Source organism: Ictidomys tridecemlineatus, chromosome 11, assembly GCF_052094955.1.
Source record: "Ictidomys tridecemlineatus isolate mIctTri1 chromosome 11, mIctTri1.hap1, whole genome shotgun sequence".
In the NCBI taxonomy this organism is placed as follows: domain Eukaryota; kingdom Metazoa; phylum Chordata; class Mammalia; order Rodentia; family Sciuridae; genus Ictidomys; species Ictidomys tridecemlineatus.
In genome coordinates, this window is record NC_135487.1 from 129,202,234 (window position 1) to 129,226,109 (window position 23,876).

General features: G+C 45.2%; 2 protein-coding genes across 2 annotated transcripts in view; one reads left to right on the forward strand and one right to left on the reverse strand.

Moving 5' to 3' along the window:
* Window positions 1–9,290: 9,290 nt before the first annotated feature.
* On the reverse strand, window positions 9,291–12,771 carry Lce6a (late cornified envelope 6A). The gene is given in 3 exon segments (XM_078027869.1): window positions 9,291–9,314; window positions 9,450–9,738; window positions 12,263–12,771. Coding segments are annotated over 2 exon segments (294 nt in total). The 5' UTR covers window positions 9,720–9,738; window positions 12,263–12,771.
* Window positions 10,994–23,876, forward strand: part of Smcp (sperm mitochondria associated cysteine rich protein) — a 40,494-nt gene continuing 27,611 nt past the window's right edge. The window contains exons 1-2 of the mRNA XM_078027538.1: window positions 10,994–11,188; window positions 11,349–11,585. The gene's annotated coding sequence lies outside the window, so the exon portion shown is untranslated. The remainder of the gene's footprint in view (window positions 11,189–11,348; window positions 11,586–23,876) is intronic.

A 23,876-nucleotide genomic window follows, 5' to 3' on the forward strand; every position in this document is an offset into this window, starting at 1 on the left:
CCGGCTGTGCATTCCTGGACTCCTCTCTCACCTGCTCTTGCACTTCCTCGCCATCTTGCCTGCCTGAGAAGGATTCAAGAATGTATGGATTCCTCCCTGGCTTGGGTGTGCCCCTTAATGGAAGGGTGAGGTCCGCTGGGCCAGCATGGGCATGCATGAGATTCTTATCAAGCTCATCCCTCAGTGATTAAAGACTGGCACACCTGGATCCTCCCTTTGCCTGAGCGGTTGGCCCCTGAACCGTCCTCCTACAGGCCAGAGGAACAGGAAGCACCTGTGGGTCTAACTCTGGCGCTGGAACAGGACTCGCGGTCTCCCAAAGGCAATGGGGACTCACTGGGGGACCAACGCTGCTTGTGCTTCTCTAGGTTTAGGGAATAGTGAACAGAAATCAGGACTTGTTTAATGTGGGTAGAAGAAAGGGACAAGGCTTATTCAGCAGAGCACATTCCCAGCATTTTTAGGAAATGGTTTGAAAAGCCAGTCACTCCAGCCTGTCTACACAGCCTGGTCAGAGTCAGGCTCATCATGTATAATGTGGGTGGTTAAAAGAAATAGTGTGAGCAAAAAAAGCTAGTGGTGTCCAGCACCCAGTGGGTGTCGTAGTTACACGCACAAACGTTATTGTCTTTTAGAGTCTTAGGTGTGCTCCAGCTGCAGAGTCCTATCTCTGTGGGACTCGTGTCTCTGTCTCTGTCCCCAGCTGCAGAGAACTTCCCTGGGAAGAAGGGGCAGGTCATCCTTGGAGCACAGACCTCCCCCTGACACTGACCAGCTGCGGGTCAGTTGCCCCCTCTGGGCCTCAACCTCTTCACTTGTAAAATGAACATTGCTGATTTATCTTGATCTCTGAGGGCTGACCAAGAGCAACAGCTAAAACATCCTCTTAAAAGAATATGTTTACGCATGTGACCGCAAATGATGCCTGTTAGTCCTCAAATAGGAGGGGAGGAGAAGGCGCCTTCTGGCTTATCTTTTTCCTCCAGGCAAAGACTCAAGAAGGTATCTCTGAATCTTCCCAGGAAGGAGATTCTACACTCTGCACTGATGAACCTTTCCTACTCCTGTGTGACCTCATCCCTTCCTGCGCTGTTGTGGTTGCACACACCTATGATCCTAGTGACCTGGGAGACCGAGGCAAAGGATGGCAAGTTCGAGGCCAGCCTTAGTAACTTAGCGTGACCCCCTGTCCCAAAATAAAGAAAATAAATAAAAAGACCTGGGGAAGTAGTTGAGTGCAAGAGTACTGGGTACGGGGTTCAATCCCCAATACCAATAAAATAAAATAAGGATTTCTCCCATGGAGGTGAGCTGAACAGATTCCGGCTGCACCCCTCCCCTATTCTTAGAGACTAATATCTCTGGCTCATCACAACTAACGACTTCCCTTCCCACTGTTCTCTCTTCTATGCCAAAAGGAGATGAACCCACTCTACTGTATCTGTCATCCTCCAATTAATATCTTTAAAAGAAAGACAAAGAAGGCGAATCCCTTCTGCCCCGACCCCTCACCTCAAAACCTGTTTCTAGTTGGGAAAGTAGTGTTATCTCGACCTAGGGGACCCAGCACTGTACCCTCTTAGGGAATGGGGGAGCTATTAAGAAGTCTTAGACATGTTGTTCCAACTTGTAGGGACGGTATCCTCATCTGTGACAGCAGAACTCTGTGTTCTGTCCTTCTGAGCCTGTAGTTTTAAGCCATTCAAACTTTTAGAGAAGGCGATCACACGTTTCCCATGTTGTGTTTCTCCTCTTAGCACTGTGAGTTGGGTATGCTGCACATGAAATATTGAAGGTTGGAGAGTTGAAACACAAGTGCATATCACACATTGTCTCCATTCCAGAGCAATTGGCCAAGCCAGCCAGGAGCTGCAGGAAGCCAGGAAATCGCCCTTCCAGTCTTCCTTCTTGTTCTGTTGTGGAACAGGGATTCCAAACTGGTGGAACTGAGCCGCATGGGAAGTACTTTAAAAATGCAGATTCCTGGCCCCTAACTAAAACCTACTGAATCACAAACTTCGAGGAGTGAGTCTAAAACTTTGGCATAGCTTACGTATCTCCTGTGTGGTTCTACCTAGTCTGAGAACCACGGCTCTAGAGTGTTCTGGTAGAACCATAGAAACCGAGTCAGTCCTTGGCTGGTGACAGAGGGACCTCAGGCTCCTGGGGGGATCTGGATGGAGGGTTGAAAGAGGCGGGAGGCACAGGCAACAGGTCATTCAGCCTTGGAGACACTTAGCAAACGTCTATCAAGTTCTCACACCCTGTCTCCCACATGCCTGATGATGAGCTTTGTCAACAGAAATGCTTTCAGTTGGATAATTCGTTGCCTCGAAAAACAGCACCATTTCTCCTTCTCCTTCTCCTTCTTCCCCTTTCTCCTCCTCCTCTCCCTCTCCCTCTCCCTCTCCCTCCTCCTCTCCCTCTCCCTCTCCCTCTCCCTCTCCTTCTTCTTCTTCATTGGGAATTGAACCTAGAAATGTTTAACCCCTGAGCCACAATCCCATCCCCTTTTATTTTTTTGACCTAGGATCTCACACAGTTGCTTAGTGCCTCCCTAAGTTGCCGAGGCTGGCCTCAGTCTTATGATCCTCCTGCCTCAGTCTCCTGAGTTTCTAGGATTCCAAATGTGTGCTACTGCCCCTGGACAAAGCAGCCCATTTCTATTCCAATTCTTTCTTTGTTAGAGTTATTTTCTCTCATGAATATGTAGGGTCAAATACTAAAGAAAGAATGACAATAATACCTTAAACATGTAGCTCGGCTTAATTTTTTTTTCTTTTTTTGGTACTGGGGTTTGACCCCAGGAGAACTCTGCCCTGAGCTACATCCCCAGTCTTTTTTGTTTATTTTTTTAAATGCTGGGACAGATTCTGGCTAAGTTGCTGAGGCCAGCCTCAAGTTTCCTATTTTTCTGCCTTAGCTTCCCAAGTTGCTGGGATGACAGGTGTGTACCACTGCCCCTGGCTAAAAATGAAGGCTTTCTTTTTTTCCTCCCTTCCTTTTTTTTTCAGTACTAGGATTGAACCCAGGCCCTTGTGAATGCTTGGCAGGTACTCTACCACTGAGCTATATTCCCAGCCCCTAAAAATGTTGGTACTTGCTAAAGGTTTGTTGAATGAGTGAATTCGTTGCAAATAAATTTTTTTGTTTGGCTTCATTATATGTCATCACTTGACAAATGAGGGTTGAAAACACAGAAGTCATCTTATCCAATGCTCAAATCAGGGGCAGAATCAGGATAAACCTAAGGCCAACTGATTTTCAACCCAATGTTCATGCTCAGGGCTGGGCAGAAGAACACAGAGGACAGAGGGTGACTCCATGCCAGTTCTGTGCTCTTGGGGACAGAGCATAGTGGCTAAGTGTCCAATGTTTGTGGTCAGATCACCTAGCTTGAGATCCAGGCCCCCAGATTCAGGTTTGTCACTCAACACTCTGCCTCAGGGGCTGATCTGTCAAAGGTGGTAACCGTTACCTCTGCTCCACAGAGCTGCTGTGAAAACCAATGAGTACCGTGCATGGACCTGAAAGAGTATGGATACATAGTGAACTCTGTATGAATACTGATGGTTACTGTTCTTACACTCCCTATCATCATCATTGCTATTATCACTTGGCTAGTTCATGTCCCTCAATGATGAGGAACTGCCTTTATTTCTCCAAAGATTTATGAATACCACGAATGCCAAGAGAGCATGTCGGTGACCGGGCAAAGCTGGTTTCACAACCATCTTCCCACCCTACCCACAGGAACTCCGTGATCCCCTATAACAATCCCACAAGCCACGCACGGGTGGAGGCTGTATCTGTGACCATGGATCCTGGGAATGGATCAGACAAGGATTCAAGGTTGATGGGAGTCAGATATTTGGGGAATGGTTCTCATGTGTGTGATGAACACAACCAACATCCGGATCCTGGCTTTTAACAAAATTTCCAATCAAAGAAACTGGGGCTCACTAGAGAAAAGGCTCAATCTAGGTCTAAGACAGAGAATATAAAAGACGGACCTGAAGCATCTTGTAGTTCCACAAAGCCACGAAGTGCTCCAAAAGGAACCAAGGACACTATGTCAAAGGGACACAGGAGCCAACTACAGAGCTCCCAAGGCTAGAACACTATCAATCACAACATTAATAATACAGTGTTAGATGATAACTCCAAGTATGGTAATTGTAGGCATCCAGTGTCCACGAGTCCATTCTGATATAAATAAATCATTGAATGGGTTAAAAGGGGGAAGAGGACAACAGGTCTCTCATAGAGAATTCCACCTGGTTTCTACAGAGAGTAAGCCCTCCCAGGAGTGGAACACTCTCCCACCTCCCACGGACTGCACATTGTGACTTTCTTCCAAGGGAGGGTACGGGAAGGGAAAGAGAAGGGGTGACTTTAGAGTGGAGAAACCTGAGGAGCGCGGTCCCAGCTGGCGGATCAAGTCAACATCCACGCTGGTGTCGCGTTATGAGCATACAACCTCGATATGGTGAGACGACAATGGCACCTGCCCTCTTTGGTCTTGTTACCTGGAAAGAAGGTTCTAGCGCTTGTTGCTCCACTAGAACCCAGGAGACGGAGGTTGGTGAAGGGAAATAGGCTTATTCAAAGCTGGCTTTGAGGAAGACAGAGGAGACCATTCCTGTCTCAGATTCCCACCTCTGGGGAGCTCTGGGGTGGACGCCTTTCACAGAGGAGAGGGGTGCATGGGAGACATGGCAGGGAACGTACACATGCGGACCTACCTAGGCTGTCCTGGTTAGAGCCTTCACGGTCTTAGTGTCCTTGGTACCACCAGGGCCAGGCGTAGCTTCTCAGTTTCCGTCCTCAGAATGCAGAAAAGCAGTTGCCGAAAAGTTGGGGAGCAAAACCCTTTTAGTGCTTTTAATTTCAAAGTGGCTTTGTTACAGTCTTTCCTACCAAAGTGAATGATCCCATCATCATTGTGAGAAAAAACAGGAGAGAGACCCTCCTGTTAAGGGAGATCCTACAAAATGTCCAACCCGTAGGCCTCAAAGCTGTCACGGTCTTCCAAAATAAGGAAAGTGTGGGAAACTGTCAAGAGGAGCCTGAAGAGACAGATCTTTGGATGTAAGATAGTATTATGAATGGGGTCCAGGAACACAAAACATTAATGGTAACAAACATACTGATAATGTAAGATCTTTTTTTTTGGTACCGGGGATAGAACTCAGGGGCATTCAACCACTGAGCCACACCCCCAGCCTTATTTTGTGTTTTATTTAGAGACAGGGTCTCGCTGAGTTGCTAAGCACCTTGCCATTGCTGAGGCTGGCCTTGAACTTGCAATCCTCCTGCCTCAGCCTCCTGAGCTGCTGGGATTATAGGCGTGCATACTGCGCCTACTTAATGTAAGATCTTGAAAGGGGAAAGTGGGTGAAAGTATACAGGAATTCTTTACTATATTTGCAACTTTTCTATAAGGCTATTCTAAAATAAAAGGATATTTTTTTAAAAAAATAGAGTAGACCCCAAATGTATGTTACAACTAACATTTATTGACTTTAAAATGTACTGAGTACAGCACCTATGATATCACATAACTGCCTGCACATTCTTCCATGGAGAAATTATTGACTAATTAACCTAATTTTTAGGTAATTTATCTAATTTTAGATAAAAACTAATTTACCTAATTTTTTGATGAGGAAACTATCTAAAGTCATACCAGGGCCCAGAAACTTTTTGTGAGGTCACAGAGTTCTGACTGAATACTTACTCTGCTAAGGTAGGTTTGGCCCAAGACCCTGCAGGTACAAATAAAAACAAGATGTGATTTTGTTCATTTAGTTTATTATAGAAAATTAGTACATTGACATGAAATGGGGTGAGTCTGCCATAACTTTCCTATGTACATATATGAATATACCACAGTGAATCTCTATATCACGTACAACAAAAAGACTGGGATCCTAATTAGAATAAGGTATGCTCCAAGTTCGTATACATAAGTCAAATTATACCTACTGTCACGTAAAACCAAAAAGAACAAAAATTAAAAATAAAAAAAACCAGGTATTCCAACAGGTTGAAATTTGAAAATCTTAAACCTCATTCTAAATAATCTGCAAATATATTTCTTTCCTTCCTGCCTGCTGGCCATGTCTAATACTTCCTCAAAGCAAAACCAGGGCTTAGCCGCATGCTCACTTTCCCTTCTTCACTTCTACTAATATATTTAAACATGACTTTATTTTTAATACTATAATTTGTTACCCTAGTAACATTAAATAAAACTATAAGTAAAACTATTTCTTTACCCATCAAGAAAAGGTAGTATTTCTTGACTTTCCAGAACCTAAGAGAAGTGATTGGAACTAAATATTTCTTTCACATTAGGATGATTTTTATTTTATTTGTGACATCTTCACAGGAATAAACGAAAACAATGACTGATTATTTGTGTTATGTCATGAAGGACATAGTATCAAGAGCACAATATTCTCTGCAGACATTGCAAAGTGAATGGTGCTTTGCAAGGTGTGCTTAGGGAGCGGCGAGGCCAGCCTCGGTAGAGTTCACCCTGGGCCAGGTGAAAGAGGTTACACAGTCCTGACTGGAGACGGTGAGCTGGGCAATGGACCATCTGGAGTGAGAGATCCCGGGACTCAGGTTCAGTTCCTGTGCAAGACCTTGCTTGCCCGAGGCTGGGTTTGAGACTTAAGGGGGGACAGAGCACCAACACGCTGGGCAACTTCACCCAGGGGCCTTTCAAAGTCCCTGGAGAGCTCTCTAAACCCCTAGTAACTATTTATTAAACTTTCACATTCTTTATTTAGTCCAAACAATACAACATTTAACATTTTCCAAAAAGCAAATTAAACATCAAATGTATGAAGTTTCTCTATCAAAATGATATTTTTTGAATTAGGAAATATTAAAAAGTTAGATATTTTATTACGAAAATTAAGCAATGGGGCCACTTACCTAGTTTTGTTGTTCCTACAAACTGTTAAAATGTTGTATATAGGACATTAAAATATGTGTATTTATTTATTAAGTTTGCAAATAAACATTGTATACATTTATCAGGTACATGTGAATTTGAAACAGGAGTTCATTGTGAAATAGCTAAAGCAAACTAATTACCATGCATTAACTCAATATCTATCTATCTATCGGGAATCCTAGGACTAAAGAAATTTGAATAGGGCCAAATATTAAGTAGTATTCTTGTTAAAGGAAAATAGTTTCTGTCAAACTTTTCAAAAACTATTGTTTTGGGCTAGGGATGTGGCTCAAGCAGTAGCGCGCTCGCCTGGCATGCGCAGGGTGCAGGGTTCGATCCTCAGCACCACATAAAAATAATAAAGATGTTGTGTCCACGGAAAACTAAAAAATAAATATTAAAAAATTTCTCTCTCTCTCTCTCTTAAAAAACAACGACTATTATTTAGTATGTGCCTTCAATAAAGAACAGAAATAAAATGTAGAAAAAGAAGATATTCTTATACAGTGAACTTAATCAACCAAATGTTGATATTTTGGGGATTCTTTCCAGAAACCTTTCACATAAACTTATTGACCATCTGAAATCATTATTTAAAAATCTGTCAGCTAAATAGAGCAGTTCAAACAACAGGGTATTGTACTTATAAGCCAGTGTTTATACAGTGTATAAAATGAGTGTAAACTGGTCAAGTCTCCCGGGAGTGTTTTGGATTGTTTCCCCTGTCAGCCGGGATAGTCCTTTAACATAGTACTGACTCTTGCTTTAGAAAAAAAGACATTCCTTCCCAAATGGAAGGAATGGAGCAGTCTTAATTGCTCCCCAAATGCAATCTTCCTGGAGAATTTTAAAAAAAATTCATGGTTTTTGACGATTCTAGAATTCCAATTCTAAAACTTTATCCTAAGAAAATTGAGAATAATCACCGGTGAGAATATTTACTTTCTGTGAGTTTTCAAATATAGCTAAGAAATTATTAATCATGATTATTTTTAGATGACAAGATTTAGATTGGTCTTGATCATTTTACTTATGCTTATCTGCATTAACAAATCCTTTCCTTTTTCTTTTTTGTGGTGTTGTGGATAGAACCCCCAGGGCCTCACACCTGCTAGGCAAGTACCCTACCACTGAGCTGCACCCTCAGTCCCCTGCATTAACAAATCTTCATACAAGTATGGGTCATTTGTTTAATGAAACAAATTACACATATAAAATTATAATTACAATAATTATGACACCTATCTATACATAGATATATGACAAAGGTAAAATCAGGTCCCGGCATTATTAGACTTGCTAAGCTCTGGAGATGGGCATGCATTATATTAGAAATGACAGGCTGAAATTGTTTTCTGAGACTGGTCAATAAAATCTATTGAGTTGAAGAACTGCCAGAAAATGTCTATCAGTGAAAAATCTTTTTAAAATATTTATTTATTTATTTGTTGTAGTTGGACACAACACCTTTATTTTATTTATTTTTATGTGGTGCTGAGGATCGAACCCAGGGCCTTGCACGTGCTAGGCGAGCGCTCTACTGCTGAGCCCCAACCCCAGCTCCTATCAGTGAAAAATCTTACCTGAAACTTCTATTGGTATGCCACAGAGTTAAACTGCAGCCCCCTTGCAGACCCCCTATAATATATGTCAGGTTTCCATTCACCAAGGCCTCTAGATGCTGGGCCTGAGTCCAGACTTTGCCCAGAGGTACAATCCTTTGGTAGATGGATTTTTATTCTTGAAATTCAGAAAGAGCTGGTTTGAATCCCAGGAGGAATCGTCATCATCTCACTCCAGCCAAACTGAGATTCACTCTATTGCCACGTGTCCGTTTGGCTCATCTTCCACCTGGAAGGTGCTTCCTCCTCGCACCACATCCCCTGAAAGTCCACTTCCCACCCTATCAGAGAATCTCTCGCTGCTGCCCTTGACCTTTTGTGTTTTTTCCTGCTTTACGTTCTTTTAGATGCACAATGAGGAATGACAACAACAAGTTAATCCGCTTAAAATTGTATTTATTGATCCTCTTGTTTCAGTCTGGAGGGTCCACTGCTGCTTCTACGGGGTGGCAAGCTTCTCTGTAAGCACGGTGGCTGGAGCACAGGAGGGGCTCGGTGTGGGGCTGCAGTGCTAGAACCCTGCAGCGACCTTGGTTGACATGAGAGGCTGCTGAGAACAAGGGCCCGAACCTCTGAAAGCCGTCTCTTTAGGACCTCAGCTGTCCTGGGGGCAAGGAGAGGCAGCACCTCCACTGAGGGGGCTCAGTGCCTCTGAGCAAGGACCACAGAAGTGCCAGCCGTGCTCCAGGCAGACAGCATCACTGCTGCGGGGGGCTGCGGGGCTAAGGGACGGGTGGGAGAGCAGCAGGAGGGAACCCTCTCGGGTGCAGGGGGCTGGGAGTCCCGCACCCAAGTAAGAGCCGGAGGCTGGGTTTCTAAGTGGAGTCAGAACCCCAGGCCCAGGAGGAGCAGCTGACCTGTGCCACCTCCTTGGCTGGATCTCCTCAGCACTCCTCCTCTTTGCAGGGGTAGGTAGTGCCGCCGCTGAGGCAGCGAGGCTGGCGGCGAGCCCTCCTGACGCGGGCCGGGCTCTGAGCTCCAGGCCTTCGGGACTGGGAAGGACAGACTCCTGAACTGGGAATCCCACCAGGAGCAGAGGAGAGGTGTCGCCAGGGGCTTGGGCCTGGGGCAGGGGAACCCTGAGGAGCACTGGGAGGCTGCGAAGACTGCTGCTTCTCCTGTGACATGGCTCAGCTGGTGTGGAATCTGGAAGAGAAAGAGTCAGGGTTAGGGCAGGGAACCCGTCAGCTGGCCCACAACGGAGCAGCACGCACTAACAACCCCTGGAAGTCCACCCCAGGAGGGCCGGGGTGGGGTGAACTGAGAAGGGCTCAACATCTGAGCAGTAAATCCTAATGGAAATTCCTAGGGGACTCCCTCACCCACAACCAAGCCGATAACTTATTCTTTCTTTTAATAAAGAAAAAAAATAATAAGTGAGCCACCGAGTCGAGCTGACAGTCTGCCTTTCCCAGGCCCAGGCCCACCACTGCACCATGGTCAGGTGTACAGGAGAAGGGAGTGTCGGCTCTTTCTCCACCTAGGCTGGTCCTGCCCCGAGACCCTGAGCTTACATGTCCCCTGGTTCTCCAGTTCACTGGCCTCTCTGATTTTTCTCCCAGGTTAGATCATTTAGAGTCTTTGGTAGGGACTTACACTTCCCTTCTTCTCCCCCAAACTTCTACCTGCTCATCAACTCCCTGGGAAGAGAATAGGAGAGGTCAAGATGCCTTAGCAGCACCCGAGTGACGGCAGACAAGTGTCTCTCCACCCAGAGATCACCTTAGCCTAGAGGAGGACAGGTGGACCAGCCATCCCAGAAGTCTGGAGGCCTTGTGGGTGGGCAGAGAAGATGCTATTCTATATATCCTCCGGTTGAACCTCCAGGCTCCCTGTTATTGGAGGTCAGATATGCAATGCAGGATGATGTATCCGGATGTTTCGCAATTCCCAGGCTGGATTCCTCAGCTACACACAGCTGGGATGTGGTTCAAAGGGATTTTCATGTGAGTGAGCGACCAGGTGGCCGGAGCATTCGGATTGGTCCGGGTGGAAGTGAGTACCCAGGCCAAGTCTTGCGACATCCCTGGTGGTGATGGGGTGTTGGGTAGGGTCCAAATCCTGCTGAGTTCAGTTTGGGCCCAGAGAAGGAAGATCAAGTTCAATATCACCCAGAGCCTAAAGAAGGCCATTTTATTTGTCCCACTGACCATGACTCAGCACTCAGGGCCCCCATGGGACTAGACTGGTTCCCTAGCCAAGTCAAAGTTCCACACCCTCCAGCTCCCTAGACCTCCCTCCCAGCCTCTGCAGTTGCTCTTGGTCCTGGTGACCTAGATACATATCTTATCTCCTACATTAAACTGCTTCTCGATGACAGAGACCTTGTCTTTATCACTTCTGCATTCCTACATGCTGAGGTTGTCCCTGACACCAAGAATATGCTCATTAATTCTTGTTGAAGGAAACTGTCTACATGCCATTAGAATAGGCTTCGTGTTTCAGAACTTAAAAATAGAAAAAGAAAAAAAAAAAAAAAGGAAAATAAAGCCCAGGTCATTTTTGTTTTGCAGATCAGATCTTCACCTGTCCTGTGCACCGTTCTCACCTAAGGCATTTGTGAACACCCTTCCATGACATCTTCACAGGGACACAGGTGGGTGGACCTCACCCTACACAGCAGGCTGAGAGTGGAGAGTAAACCATCTACAACAACCACTGTCTCTTACATGCAAAGTGGGAGCTGCTGGTGTGACTCTCAAGGGACCCTGTGGAGAAGCCCTTCGCAGAGTGAAAAACTTTCTTTCATGTTTCAGGAAAATCTCGTGCTAGTTGTGCTTTATGTGAGCATGCTCTCCACCTCCGAACCACAGCCGATGTGCACAGCTCAGCAAGGAGATTCTGATGAGCTCTCTGCCTGGCAGGGAGTCCTAATGCCTGGGACAGCACTGCATCTAGGAAACGACTGGCCAAGGGAGAAAGGACGAGCCGTTATCAGGGACGTTCTTGTTGTGGGAGGCCTCCGAGGCCTTCAAATCAGATACGAGACAGAGGTAAGCAGGGGTCAGGGGCGATGCGGATGAGAACTGACCAGGGTGGGAAACAGGACCAGGCTGGACAAGGAGCTGCGGTTGGACCCCCAAATCCAGCAGGACCGGACAACGGGCGGGGCTCACCTCCTTCTGGAACAGCTTTGGTGTGTAGTTTGGATGGAGGGAGAGAAACTCCCCATGAGCAAAACAGACGGTGGGAGAATGCTGTAAAGCCTGTGTCACCCCATTCCAACAGGACCCCAGAGAGAGAGAGAGCACCTGATCTGGGGGGCCTCAGAGGTCACACCCCTCTTCCTTCCTTCCCTTCCTCCTTATTCCTTTTTCCTTCTCCTTTTCCTTGTCTCCACCTCCACAGGTATCAAAAACAACTCCGATTGCTCCTCCAAAGTGCTCCCCAGCAGGCGGTCAGCATTGTAGGAGGCAGTGTGACTTTGACCGCCATGTACTAGTTGTTACTTTTCCCCACCCAAGACCCGCGTCACGTAAACCCCAGCTCCAGAGACCTCCCCTGTCTCAAGAGCACTTCCTTGAGTTTGACCTGTATGGCTCCCACCTAGGGGACGAGGGTTCTCTCTGGGGTTCAGCCCTGGGTGAACTAAGCACCCTGCCTCCTTTACATCGGCTCCAGACCACTGCTCACAATAAATTGCCTGCAGAAATCGCTAGGTGCCGCCTACCGTGAATTCTATCACTTATACAGTGCTGCTGGGAACTGGCTTCAGAAGAAGTCTTCTCGAGTTTCCCAAGAGGCACTGTCTTCCAGATGGACTTCTAAGTCCACCCACTTATCAGCCAGGATCCCAGAATGTTGAGAGCCACAGCCAAAGGGGCCCCAGCAAACTTCTAGCTGCCAGCAAACTTCCAGCTGCCGGCTGATGATCCAGCTGCCAGCAAACTTTCAGCTGCCGGCTGATGATTGGCTCACAGTGGCCCCAGCAACATCTAGCTGATTGGCTCCTCTGCGGTGATGTTCATTGGGCTGTTTCCCTGACCTTCAGACTGCCAGCTGATGATTGGCTCACAGCGGCCCCAGCAACATCTAGCTGATTGGCTCCTCTGCGGTGATGTTCATTGGGCTGTTTCCCTGCCCTTCAGACTACCAGCTGATGATTGGCTCACAGCGGCCCCAGCAACATCTAGCTGATTGGCTCCTCCACGGAGCTGCTCATTGGGGGACTTCTTTGGCTCCGCCCACACAACCCAGCCAATCGGCCTCAGGAGCAGGAGGATTGTGGGAGGTTGAGAGGCTGGTGTGGGGGTGAGAGGCTTGTGGAAGCCGGTGGTGGCAGTTGGGCTCTGAGGGTTTTTTCCTGAGGAGCTGTTTTGTTTGGCGTTTGTAGTTCTAAAAATAAAGTTAGTTTCTTTTGACAAGTGGCTCCTGAATTGTGCCCAGCCAGACTGCGGCACCAGAAATGTAAAGTTCTCCTTCACTTCTCCCCGCCCCTCTTCCTGGTTCAGACTGTAGGATTCTGTCATTTGGTATCTGTTAAGCACCTGCTAGGGAATGGGTATAAGGGGGAAAATAACCCCATGTTACACTCAGAGTTTTCACCTGGAGAGAAAAAAAAGACACATTCGTAGTAAGACACGGCAGGAACTGGCCGATGGGCCCACAGGGAGGCCGGTGAACTCTAGCTCAAACGGATCCAGTCAGAGAGTGACCACAGAGTCTCAGCTCCCACTACTGTGAGACCTCACCCTGGAGACAGGACGCTATCCCTGCTCATCCCTCGTCACCATCTGTGACCCTGTGTCTCAGAGCACCAGACACCTTCGGGTCCCATCCTCAAAGGGAGCTGCTCAGCTTCCTCACCGTCTGGACTTTGGTCCCTTGTTTTCTGGGACTCCAAATCTTTGAATCATCCTGAAATGACTCCCGAAATACTTTTTAAAAACTGTCTTTTATCTTGTTTAATTTTTCCACGAATAATTGCCCTGGCCGATACATGATCTTCCAGAACATTCCAGTGTCTTCAGGATACACCTAAAACCCTTTGGTCAGCATTTAAGACTCTGTATCCTGAAGCCCACCTGTCTCTGAGTCTCCTCTGATGAAGGGCTGGACTCCTGTGGGGTGGACTCCTGTGTGGGTGGACTCCTGTGTGGGGTGGACCTGCTTAGTGGGGTGGACTCCTGTGTGAGCGGACTCCTGTGTGGGGTGGACTCCTGAGTGGGGTGGACTCCTGTGTGGGTGGACTCCTGTGTGGGTGGACTTCTGTGTGGGTGGACTCCTGTGTGGGGTGGACTCTCTGTGCGGGGTGGACTCCTGTGTGGGTGGACTCCTGTGTGGGTGGACTTCTGTGTGGGGTGGACTCTCTGTGCGGGGTGGACTCTCTGTGCGGGGTGGACTCCTGTGCGGGGTGGACTCCTGTGTGGGGTGGACTCCTGTGTGGGTGGACTCCTGTGTGGGTGGACTTCTGTGTAGGTGGACTCCTGTGCGGGGTGGACTCTCTGTGCGGGGTGGACTCCTGAGTGGGGTGGACTCCTGTGTGGGGTGGACTCTCTGTGCGGGGTGGACTCCTGTGTGGGGTGGACTCTCTGTGTGGGGTGGACTCCTGTGTGGGTGGACTCCTGTGTGGGGTGGACTCTCTGTGTGGGGTGGACTCTCTGTGTGGGGTGGACTCCTGTGTGGGGTGGACTCACTGTGTGGGTGGACTCCTGTGTGGGTGGACTCCTGTGTGGGTGGACTCCTGTGTGGGGTGGACTCTCTGTGTGGGGTGGACCCGCTTAGTGGGGTGGACTCCTATGTGGGTGGACTCCTGTGTGGGTGGACTCCTGTGTGGGGTGGACTCTCTGTGCGGGGTGGACTCCTGTGTGGGGTGGACCCGCTGAGTGGGGTGGACTCCTGTGGGGAACCGGCACTGTCTTCCTTGATGTCTGTCTCTCTCCATGTTCCTCACCCTCCCTTCCATCCCGCTCGGCCTTTGTCTCCTTTTCTCCCTCCCTCCCTCCCTCCCTCCCCCTCTTCCCTCCTCCTGTCACCAGGCAGACATCCCCTCAGACCTGGAGAAAAGTCCTTTCCACAGTCTGTGTTCTGATCCAGACCAGCCCCCTCCATGCAGACCCCCAGGACCGCAGTGGCTATCGAGAAGCCGAGGGAGGACACCGGACTCCACCCTGAAGGAGGCCGTGGGGACCTGCCATCCACCCCCGGCCACTGCCCTCTCGTTACCTGGCCCCAACGGAGTTCCCCCTGAAGCAGGGCCACAGCAGGATCACAGAGAGCAGCCCCTCCTCTGCAGGACAGCCCCAGCCCCCTCCCCAGGACGTCTCTGGTCGTCCTCCTCCTTCTTAACTAAAAGCCACCTTTCTCCCCAACTCTGAAAAGGGACCCTCACTTCGTTCAGGGAGAAGCGTATCTGAGAGTTATTTCTCCTGGATTCTCCTGATTCTTTGGTCAAAGAGTAGTCTCTGCTTCACGGTGGAATCCGATGCTGGTTTTGTCATTGGTCCCTTGATTCTGAGAGGGAAAGGAATCCAGTTTGGGTCAAAGCCGGTATCCTACATCCCCCACCCCGTTCCTTCCTTTCTCCTCTCTCTCCTTCTGTGTTTTACTGTCTGTGTGTGTGCCAGTTCCTCTTCTGAGTAATCTGTCTTCCGGGGGCCAATTCCAATCCCCCATCCTCTGTAATTGGTTTGTTGGCAATGCCTGGCCAAGAAAAAAATCTTCCTGAGCATTTATTGTTTGCTATATCTGCAATTTATTATCCCGAACAATTGCTTTTTTAATATGAGTTGTAAGCACTTTGAGCATGGGCTAGGACTCCAATCGTACGTCCCCTTTCAGTGTATGTGATCATTCATTGTATGTATTAGCCATCAGGTTTTTAAAAATCTCATGACAAACATTTGCAAAATAAAAATGCACACTTTACAGCATACCTTCCAATCCTTTGTCCTGAATTTATTAATTCAGTAAAACATGGACTGAGGCCAAGAAAAAAAAAAAACCAGACACTTACAATGAGGTTGAGATGGTCCATATCACATTTGTGGACCCCTCAACTGTATTTCCTAAACACTGTGATATTTTTACATAGACTGCATCCATGAATTCAGTTTGTGAGGAATGCTCAGGAAATCTATACCACGACTCCTACAAGTACTTCTTATTTAAAAACTCACATTTTCGTAGGAAGAAGAGCTAAGAGATCGTTTGGCCCTAGCTTTTCCTTCAGATAGAACTGGACACAAACCATCTGGCTTAATCTGACTTTTTCTAAGCTATCACACCATGAGAACTGTCATCATATTATCATTGGCTTGTTATCATATATCACTGAGTTTCTAAATGGTTTCGTTTCTATTTCAACGGAAGAAATTGTCACAAGAAAAAGATGGGCACAGTATAATCTTTACTTCACCAAAGGGATCAGTCTCTTGTTCTCTCACCATCCAAAACAAGAAAGGGAAATCTTCTGAGATTTGGAGAAAAATAGCTAAAACTGGTGCCCATCCAAATCACCAAACAATTGGAAAAACCAACAACCCTGAGGACCAGGAGGGATCACTATATAGTGATACTACCGTGTAGTATTAAAAGGGACAATTTTTAAACAAAAAGCTTATTATGTGTGCAAATAAACAGAAAAGCATGACTATTGCATAAGAAGAAGCAGTCAACAGAAATTTTCTGTGAGAGACTCCAAAGGTTGGACTTAATAAACAAAGATTTGAAAGCAGCCATGATAGCTATATTTAAAGAATTATAAAAGTTGTGTTTAATTTGTAAAGGAAGGCATGGTCAAGTTATATGAAATAAAGGCTGTCAATAAACACGTAGAAATTTTTGGAGTTCCTTTTTAAAAAATTAAATGGAAATTCTGGAGTTAAAAAGGACCATAACTATAATGAAAAATTTACTAAAGAAGCTTAATTTGAACCACAGAGGAGAGAGTCAGAAAACAAGATACAACAACATAGATCGATCATACACTATAAAGAACAGAAAGAAAAAATGGAGAAAAGTGAGTAAAATCTTAGTAAAATGCAGGATGCTAGTAAGCATACCAACAGATATACAATATGAGTACAGGGTGTAAACATTTTGACTCTTTCACTAAAAAAAAAAAAATTATCTTTCAACAAATGATGATAAGGAAACTAGAAATTCACAAACAAAAGAATGAAAATGATTCCCACGTCACAACATTTAAAAAATTAACTAAAAATGGATCCAGAATCTAACTGGGGGAAATAAAAGAAGAAAACACACAAGAGTTGGATACAGTGGCACAGGTCTGTAATTCCAGTAACTCAGGAGGCTGAGGCAAGAGGATCACGAGTTTAAGGCCAGCCTCTGCAACTTAGTGAGACCTTGTCTCAAAACATAAAGAGGTCTGGAACTGTAGCTCAGTAGCGGAACATACCTGAGTTCAATGCCTAGTACCAAAAAAGGAGAGAGGAGGAGGAGGAGAGGAAGAGAAGGAGGAGGAGGAGGAGGAGAGGAAGAGAAGGAGGAGGAGGAGGAGAGGAGGAGGAGAGGAGGAGGAGAGGAGGAGGAGGAGGGGAGGAGGGGGAGGAGGAGGAAGAAAAAGAAACTGTACAAGAAAATCTTTGTGATCTTGTGGGGAAACACAGTCTTGACTCTCATGGGACTCTGTTCTGACGTAGGGAGCACCCAGTCTAAGTGGGTGAAAGACATACCTTAGAGTGTGTCCAGTCTCATCCCAAACATTACTTCTTTTTTTGGAATGTCGGGTTCTTCTGTTGGGCAATTCCAATTGACAGATCACAGTACTCCTGGGTCAGCCACTCGGGCGGGGCAGCCGTCGGTTCCACACCTGTTGGGAGTCAGCCGAATTCTTTGGAGAAGATTTCCAGTGTGTGTGGTGGGTGAACTCCCTCTTATTATGACAACCCAGGCAAACAGATGCCTCCTCTAACTTCCTAGAGCGGTCCAGGAGCAGGCGTAGAGCACAGGATGGTGTTGGGGACGGTTCCTCCTGGGACGCTGAATGTGGAGTGGCAGATCAAAGGCACAGGGACATCTAGAGGCCATGTTAGTCATAGCAATTGAGAGGTGAGCACCAGTCCCTTCCTGGGATGTGCCCCTGCTGGTCGGTGGTCGGCCAGACACCTGGGTGTTTTTCTCATGGATTTAAACATCAGTGCAAAGAGGAACAGAGGCGACGGGTGCAGAAAGGCTGCACTTCTCAGCGGCTCTGGGGCTTGAAGTCAAAGCAGCAGGAACGTGCTTCTCAGCAAGGGGTGGGGGGGGATGCTGAGGGAATTCACTGAAATTCCACACTGGAGAGTTGAAAACTCAAGGGGATCCCGAGATTTTGTACAGAGGACAAGAGAGAGTCCTCTGGGGCCAAGCTGGGTGCAGCAGCAGAGGTGGGTCACCCCAGAAGGGGGGGGGGACAGAAAGAAAGACAAACGCAGTGGGCAAACTGGGCCTGGGAAAACCTGTAGATCAGAAAAGAAGTCTGAATTCACCCAGCAGAGATCAGCATCTACACGGCCCTAAATGGGTGTGGATCACATCTCTCCTGAGCAGGTGCGACCTGGCAAAATTTCAAAGTTCTGATCAGAGCCTGACCAGAGCCACCCGAGAGTTCCACTTAGAACCCTGCATCGGCCCAGCCCTGGGAGCACAGGGATTGCCTCCAACTCACAGCACTTCCTAGCATCCTGCCTTGCGCTGGTGAGCAGGCCCCCCCCCCACCAGCTCTTCAGCTTCACACGTCGAATATCCTAAGCTTCCTTTTGCCTTCCTATCCAACTTTCTTTTTTCACAATGAACTCTATTTTACCCTTTTTTTTTTAGAACTATGTAGTTTAGATAACTCTGCACCCACCGTTCATGTTGTTGCAGTTGTGAGTACAATGGATGCTGTAGTTGGCACCTGCTGTTCACTTTAATGCTAGATCCAGTTTGCTGTTGCTGTTTGCTGACTCCGTCATTCCTGTTTTTGTGGTTAACAGAGTTGTAGGTATTGTAGTAGGTACCTGGTATTTATTTTAATGCTGCATATTGTTTGATACCAATGTTGTTTATCCCCCCCTCTTCTGTTAGCTGTTGAGAAAATAGCATGACATTACGATTTCATGGGGTGGATACTCTGCTGCTGCGCTTTCCCCCGAGCCAACTAAGAGACAGCACACTTTGCTCCACACACAACCTGACCCCATCAGACTTCAGCCATAATTCAACACAAAGAATACGGGAGGGACTGGGGATGTAGTGCAGTTGGTAGAGCGACTGCCTCACATACACAAGGCCCTGGGTTCAATCCCCAGCACCACCAAAAAAAATTTATATATATATATATATATATATATACAAAAACCCCAAACCAATAGTGAGTCCCCAGGTAGGAATGGTTGAGGGCAGGTGGCACTCAGATCCACTCAGGGACATCTGGGCTTGTAGCAGCAGTGTAGAGAACAAACCACAAATACTGTGGACACCACGTCTTCAGGGGTCCTTCCTCTAGATTTCTCCCTTTTAGAATAGACACAGTTGTCAAGTCTAGAAAAGGAATTGCAGAGGGTGGAACTAATTTCAATCCTCCTCAGATTATTGCATGGAATTAAAAAGAGTGAACTCTCAAATTGGTTCTATGAAGCCAATATCACCCAGTTACCAAAACCAGACAAGGCTACATCAAGGAAAGAAAAGTACAGGCCAATATCCCGATGAACCTAGATATAAAATGCTTAATCAAATATTATCACAGATTGCATTCAACAATTCACTAAGAAGGTTGTACATTATGATCTAATTGATTTTATCCCAGCTATGGAAAGACGGTTCAACATGCACTAACCAATAAACGTATTTTGGGCTGGGGATGTGGCTCAAGCGGTAGCGCACTCGCCTGGCATGGGTGCGGCCCGGGTTCCATCCTCGGCACCACATACAAACAAAGATGTTGTGTCCGCCGAAAATTAAAAAATAAATATTAATAAAATTCTCTCTCTCTCTCTCTCTCTCAAAAAAAATGTATTTCACCCCATAAACAGAATCAACAAGAAAAATCACATAACCATCTCAACAGAAACAGACAAGATCTTTCACAAAATTCAGCACCCACTCATGGTCAAAACATGGGGGAAACAGAAAGCATTTTCTCTCAAGGCGGGAGCAAGACGAGGAGGTCCACCGTCACCATTCCTATTCAAGATACGAGGTGACATTTTGTTCAGAGAAACCAGACAGAAAGGGAAATAAAGGGGGAAAAAAAGAAAAGGAAGAAGTCAAATCATGACTGTTTACAGATGACAGGATCCTACACTGGATCCCAAAACTCCACTATTATGTATTTCTAGAAAATAAACAAATTCAACAAAGTAGCAGGATACAAACCTAATTTACAGATATCAGTACTTCTCCTACATTCCAATAATGAATTCTCTGAAAAAAAAAAAAAACCAGGAAAACAATTCCATTTACAATAGCCTCAAAAATATTAACAACCTAACACTAAATCGAACCAAGGTAGTGAAAGACCTATAAACTGAAAATGGTAGAATACTGACAAAGAAGTTGAAGAAGGCTCAAGCCCAGGGTAAGACGTCCCAGGTTCATGGATAGGCAGAATGAATAAAGGGACAGCTACAGATCCAGCGCAATTCCCATGGAAATACCAATGGCATTCTTCACAGAACTAGGAAAAAACTGTCTAAAATTCATATGCAAGAATAGACCCAGAATTTCTAGAGATGTTGGACTTTTTAAAATATATTTATTGCCCATTCATATTTCCTCTTCTGAAAAATGTCTGTTTAGTTCCTTTGCCTGTTTATTGGCTGAGTTATTTTGTTTTGGTGTGTGTGTGTGTGTGTGTGTGTGTGTGTGTGTGTGTGTGTGTGTGTGTGAAGTTTTTTTAGTTCTTTGTGTATTTCTGGAAATTAGGGCCCTATCTGAGATGCAGGTGGCAAAGATTTCTTCCACTCTATCTCTCTTCATGGTCTTGATTGTTTCCTTTGCCACGAAGAAGCTTTTCAGTTTGATGCCGTAGCGTTCATTCAGTACTGATTTTACGGCTGGTGCTGCGGAGTCTTGTTGAGGAAACCAGTTCCTAAGCCAACCTGTTGGAGTGTCGGGCCTACATTTTCTTCTAGTAGGTTCACGGTTTCTAGTCGAATTCCTAGGTCTTTGATCCACTTTGAGTTGAGTTTTGTGTAGGGTGAGAGACAGGGGTTAAATTTCATTCCACTACATATGGGTTTCCAGTTTTCCCAGCACCATTTGTTGAAGAGGCTGTCTTTACTCCTCTGTATGTTTATGGTACCTTTGTCCAGGATGAGGTAACTGTATTATTTGGGTTTATTTGTGTCTTCTATTCCATCAGTTTTCATGCCTGTTTTGGTGCCAATACAATGCTGTTTGGTTACTAAGCTCTACAGTATAATGAATGTCTGATATTCTGATGCCTCCTGCTTCGCTTTTCTTGCTAGGAATTGCTTTGGCTATTCTCAGTGTCTTATTTCTCCAAATAAATTTTGTGACTGTTTTTTTCTGTTTCTATGAATAATATCATTGGAATTTTAATGGGAATTGCATTGAACCTGGATAGCACATTTGGTAATATGGCCATTTTGATACTATTAATACTATTAATTCTGCCCATCCAAGAACAGGACAGATCTTTCCATCTTCTAAGGTCTTCTTCAATTTCTTTCTTTAGTGTCTTGTGGTTTTCATTGTAGAGAAAGACAGCCTTTTTCACAAATGGTGCTGGGAAAACCACATAGCTATATGCAGAAGAATGAAACCAAATTGCTGTCTCTCATCCTACATGAAAATCAGCTCAAAATGGGTCACAGACCTGAGAATTAGACCAGAAACTTTGCAACTTTTAATAGAAAATGTAGCATCCACAACTCAACATAGAGGCACAGGTTATGACTTCCTCAATAGGATTTCTAAAGCTCAGGAAATAGTACCAAGAATTAATAAATGGTTGGTGTCCACTTAAAAAGCTTCTGCATAGCAAAATAAATAATTAAGAACATAAAGAGAGAGAGCCTACACAATGGAAGAAAATCTTCACCGGCTACTCTTTCAACCGAGGATTAATATCCAGAATAGAGAACTTACCAAAAAAGCCCCAAATAACCCAATAAATAAATGGATAAATGAACTGGACAAATACTTCTCAAAAGATTACAAATGGGCAACAATTATACAAAAACATTTTTAACATCCTTAGCAATTAGGCAAATGCAAGTCAAAACTGCACTGAGATTTCATCTCACCCCAGTTAGCATGGCAGTCCTCAAGAGTATAAGTGCTAATAACTGTTAGAGAGGACGTGGGCTAAAAGGTACACACCTATAGAGTGTTGGTAGGATTGCAAACTATTACAACTGAGGTAGGATGGAAGAAATAAGGATAGGTAGGAAGGAGACAAGGAAGAAAACCAGAACGATACATTTAAAAATATAAATTTTTAAGTTTATACATTCCATTCATGCCCTTACCTTTATCCCATTTTCCTCCAGGCCTACATTATTAAAAGGTCCAATAGATCTCACAGTAAGTCTAATTAATATCCCGTTTGGTTCCAGAATGCATTTTAAACTAGAAATAACCTCACACATGATATAAGCAAAGTCCAACTTCTACATACAAACCAGGTGACATCCCCCTGAGGATGCTGACCAGAACCAGATCACTATGGCCAGCTCTGGGCTCCACAGCCAAAGGCAGTGAGCTCACTGGGCTGATGCACTCCCTCATGCTTCCCATGTTCACCATTAACAAGGTCTCCTTCCAAAGAAGAAGCCTGAGACCCCCAGTGTCTGTCTTACCCTACCCCCTGCCGGTGCCCCTCCTCCCTGTGGGTGCATGTCCCGCTCTGCTGCTTGGTTTCCTGAATCAATCTCTACTTGTGTCTCTTTTGACTTCTCCCCAATTTCCCTTCTATGTGCACCGTATTTCATCACACGATCATGGCCACCACGTTAACCGCACATTCACGAGTATTCTGTGCATCCTGATCTTACACCAAAGACAGGTTAGCAGTAGATGATTTTAAAGTAATACTGTCACAATAAAAAACATAGTTCACATAATGGTCACTCTCCATTTTTTTTGGAAAAAAACTGTCATAAAATCTGCAACAATCATGCTGTGAAATAGAGTAAATCAAGAATGCTCCATGTCTGGGTTGAGGTCCCCCTTTTTCATTCTGGGACCTCCTCAGCCCTTACCTAGATTAGTGATATGACCAACATGGAAATCAGTGTGTATGTTTCTCAAAAGACTGGAAATGGAACAACCATGAGACCCAGGTATACCACTCCTTGGTACTTGGCCCAAAGAGTTAAGGTGTTCATTCTATGGCATGTAATCCATGCACATCCATGTTCACGGCAGCACAATTCATAATAGCCAAATTATGTGGCTACCCTTCGTGTGCGTGAATGGATAAAGAAATATATGTGTAATATGTATGTGAGTGTATGTTACATATAAAATCATATAATATTATAATAATATATATATGAAATTAAGCTATATTTGGCCATAAAGAAAAGTGAAATCATGTCATTTGTAGAAAAAGGGTTGGAACTTGATATTAAATGTTAAACAAAAGAAGTCAAGTTCAGAAAGTTAAGGGTCAGATGTTTTCTCTCCTATGTGGAAGCTTGAGAGGAAAAGGGTATAAACGTGGGGAGAGAATCTCTTGCAATTGGAAGGGAGATTGGTAGAGAGGAGGAAGGGGACCGGGGGAGGGAGGAAGGAGTGAAAGGGGACATAGGGGGGAATAAAATCCATCAAATTCTGTTGTGTGCATGCGTGAACATGTGACAAAAATCCCACTAATATATATATATATATATATAAAATCATAATGTACCAACAAAGCATTAAAAGAAAGAAATCCACTGCATGAAGAGATTGCTTACAAACAATAAACGCAAAGTAAAATTAAAAATGATAAACCTTGTTTGGAATATGTAAATGAAAAAATTTTGCTGAAAAATCAGCACTTTGTTACAAAAATATAAAGATAAAATATTTAACCTGAATATTGTTCTTGGAACTTGGGAGAGACAAGGAAGAGGTGGCTTAATTTTAAGGTCTTGATTTTTTATGGATTTTTATTTTTATCATATTTATCATGTTATGTTCATATTTCTTGTTAAAATTCATTCAGGTTTATGGTTTATTTGCAGAAAGTTCATAAATAATTTTCTAAGAAATTTCTAACAGGGCTAGAAATTTGGGATGGAGTACCATAAATGGCAGGAGGGACAGATCAGCACAAAGCAAAGCGACATCGGGATTTATCTGACAAAGCAGATGGTGGCAGATTCCGGGGCAGAGGACCA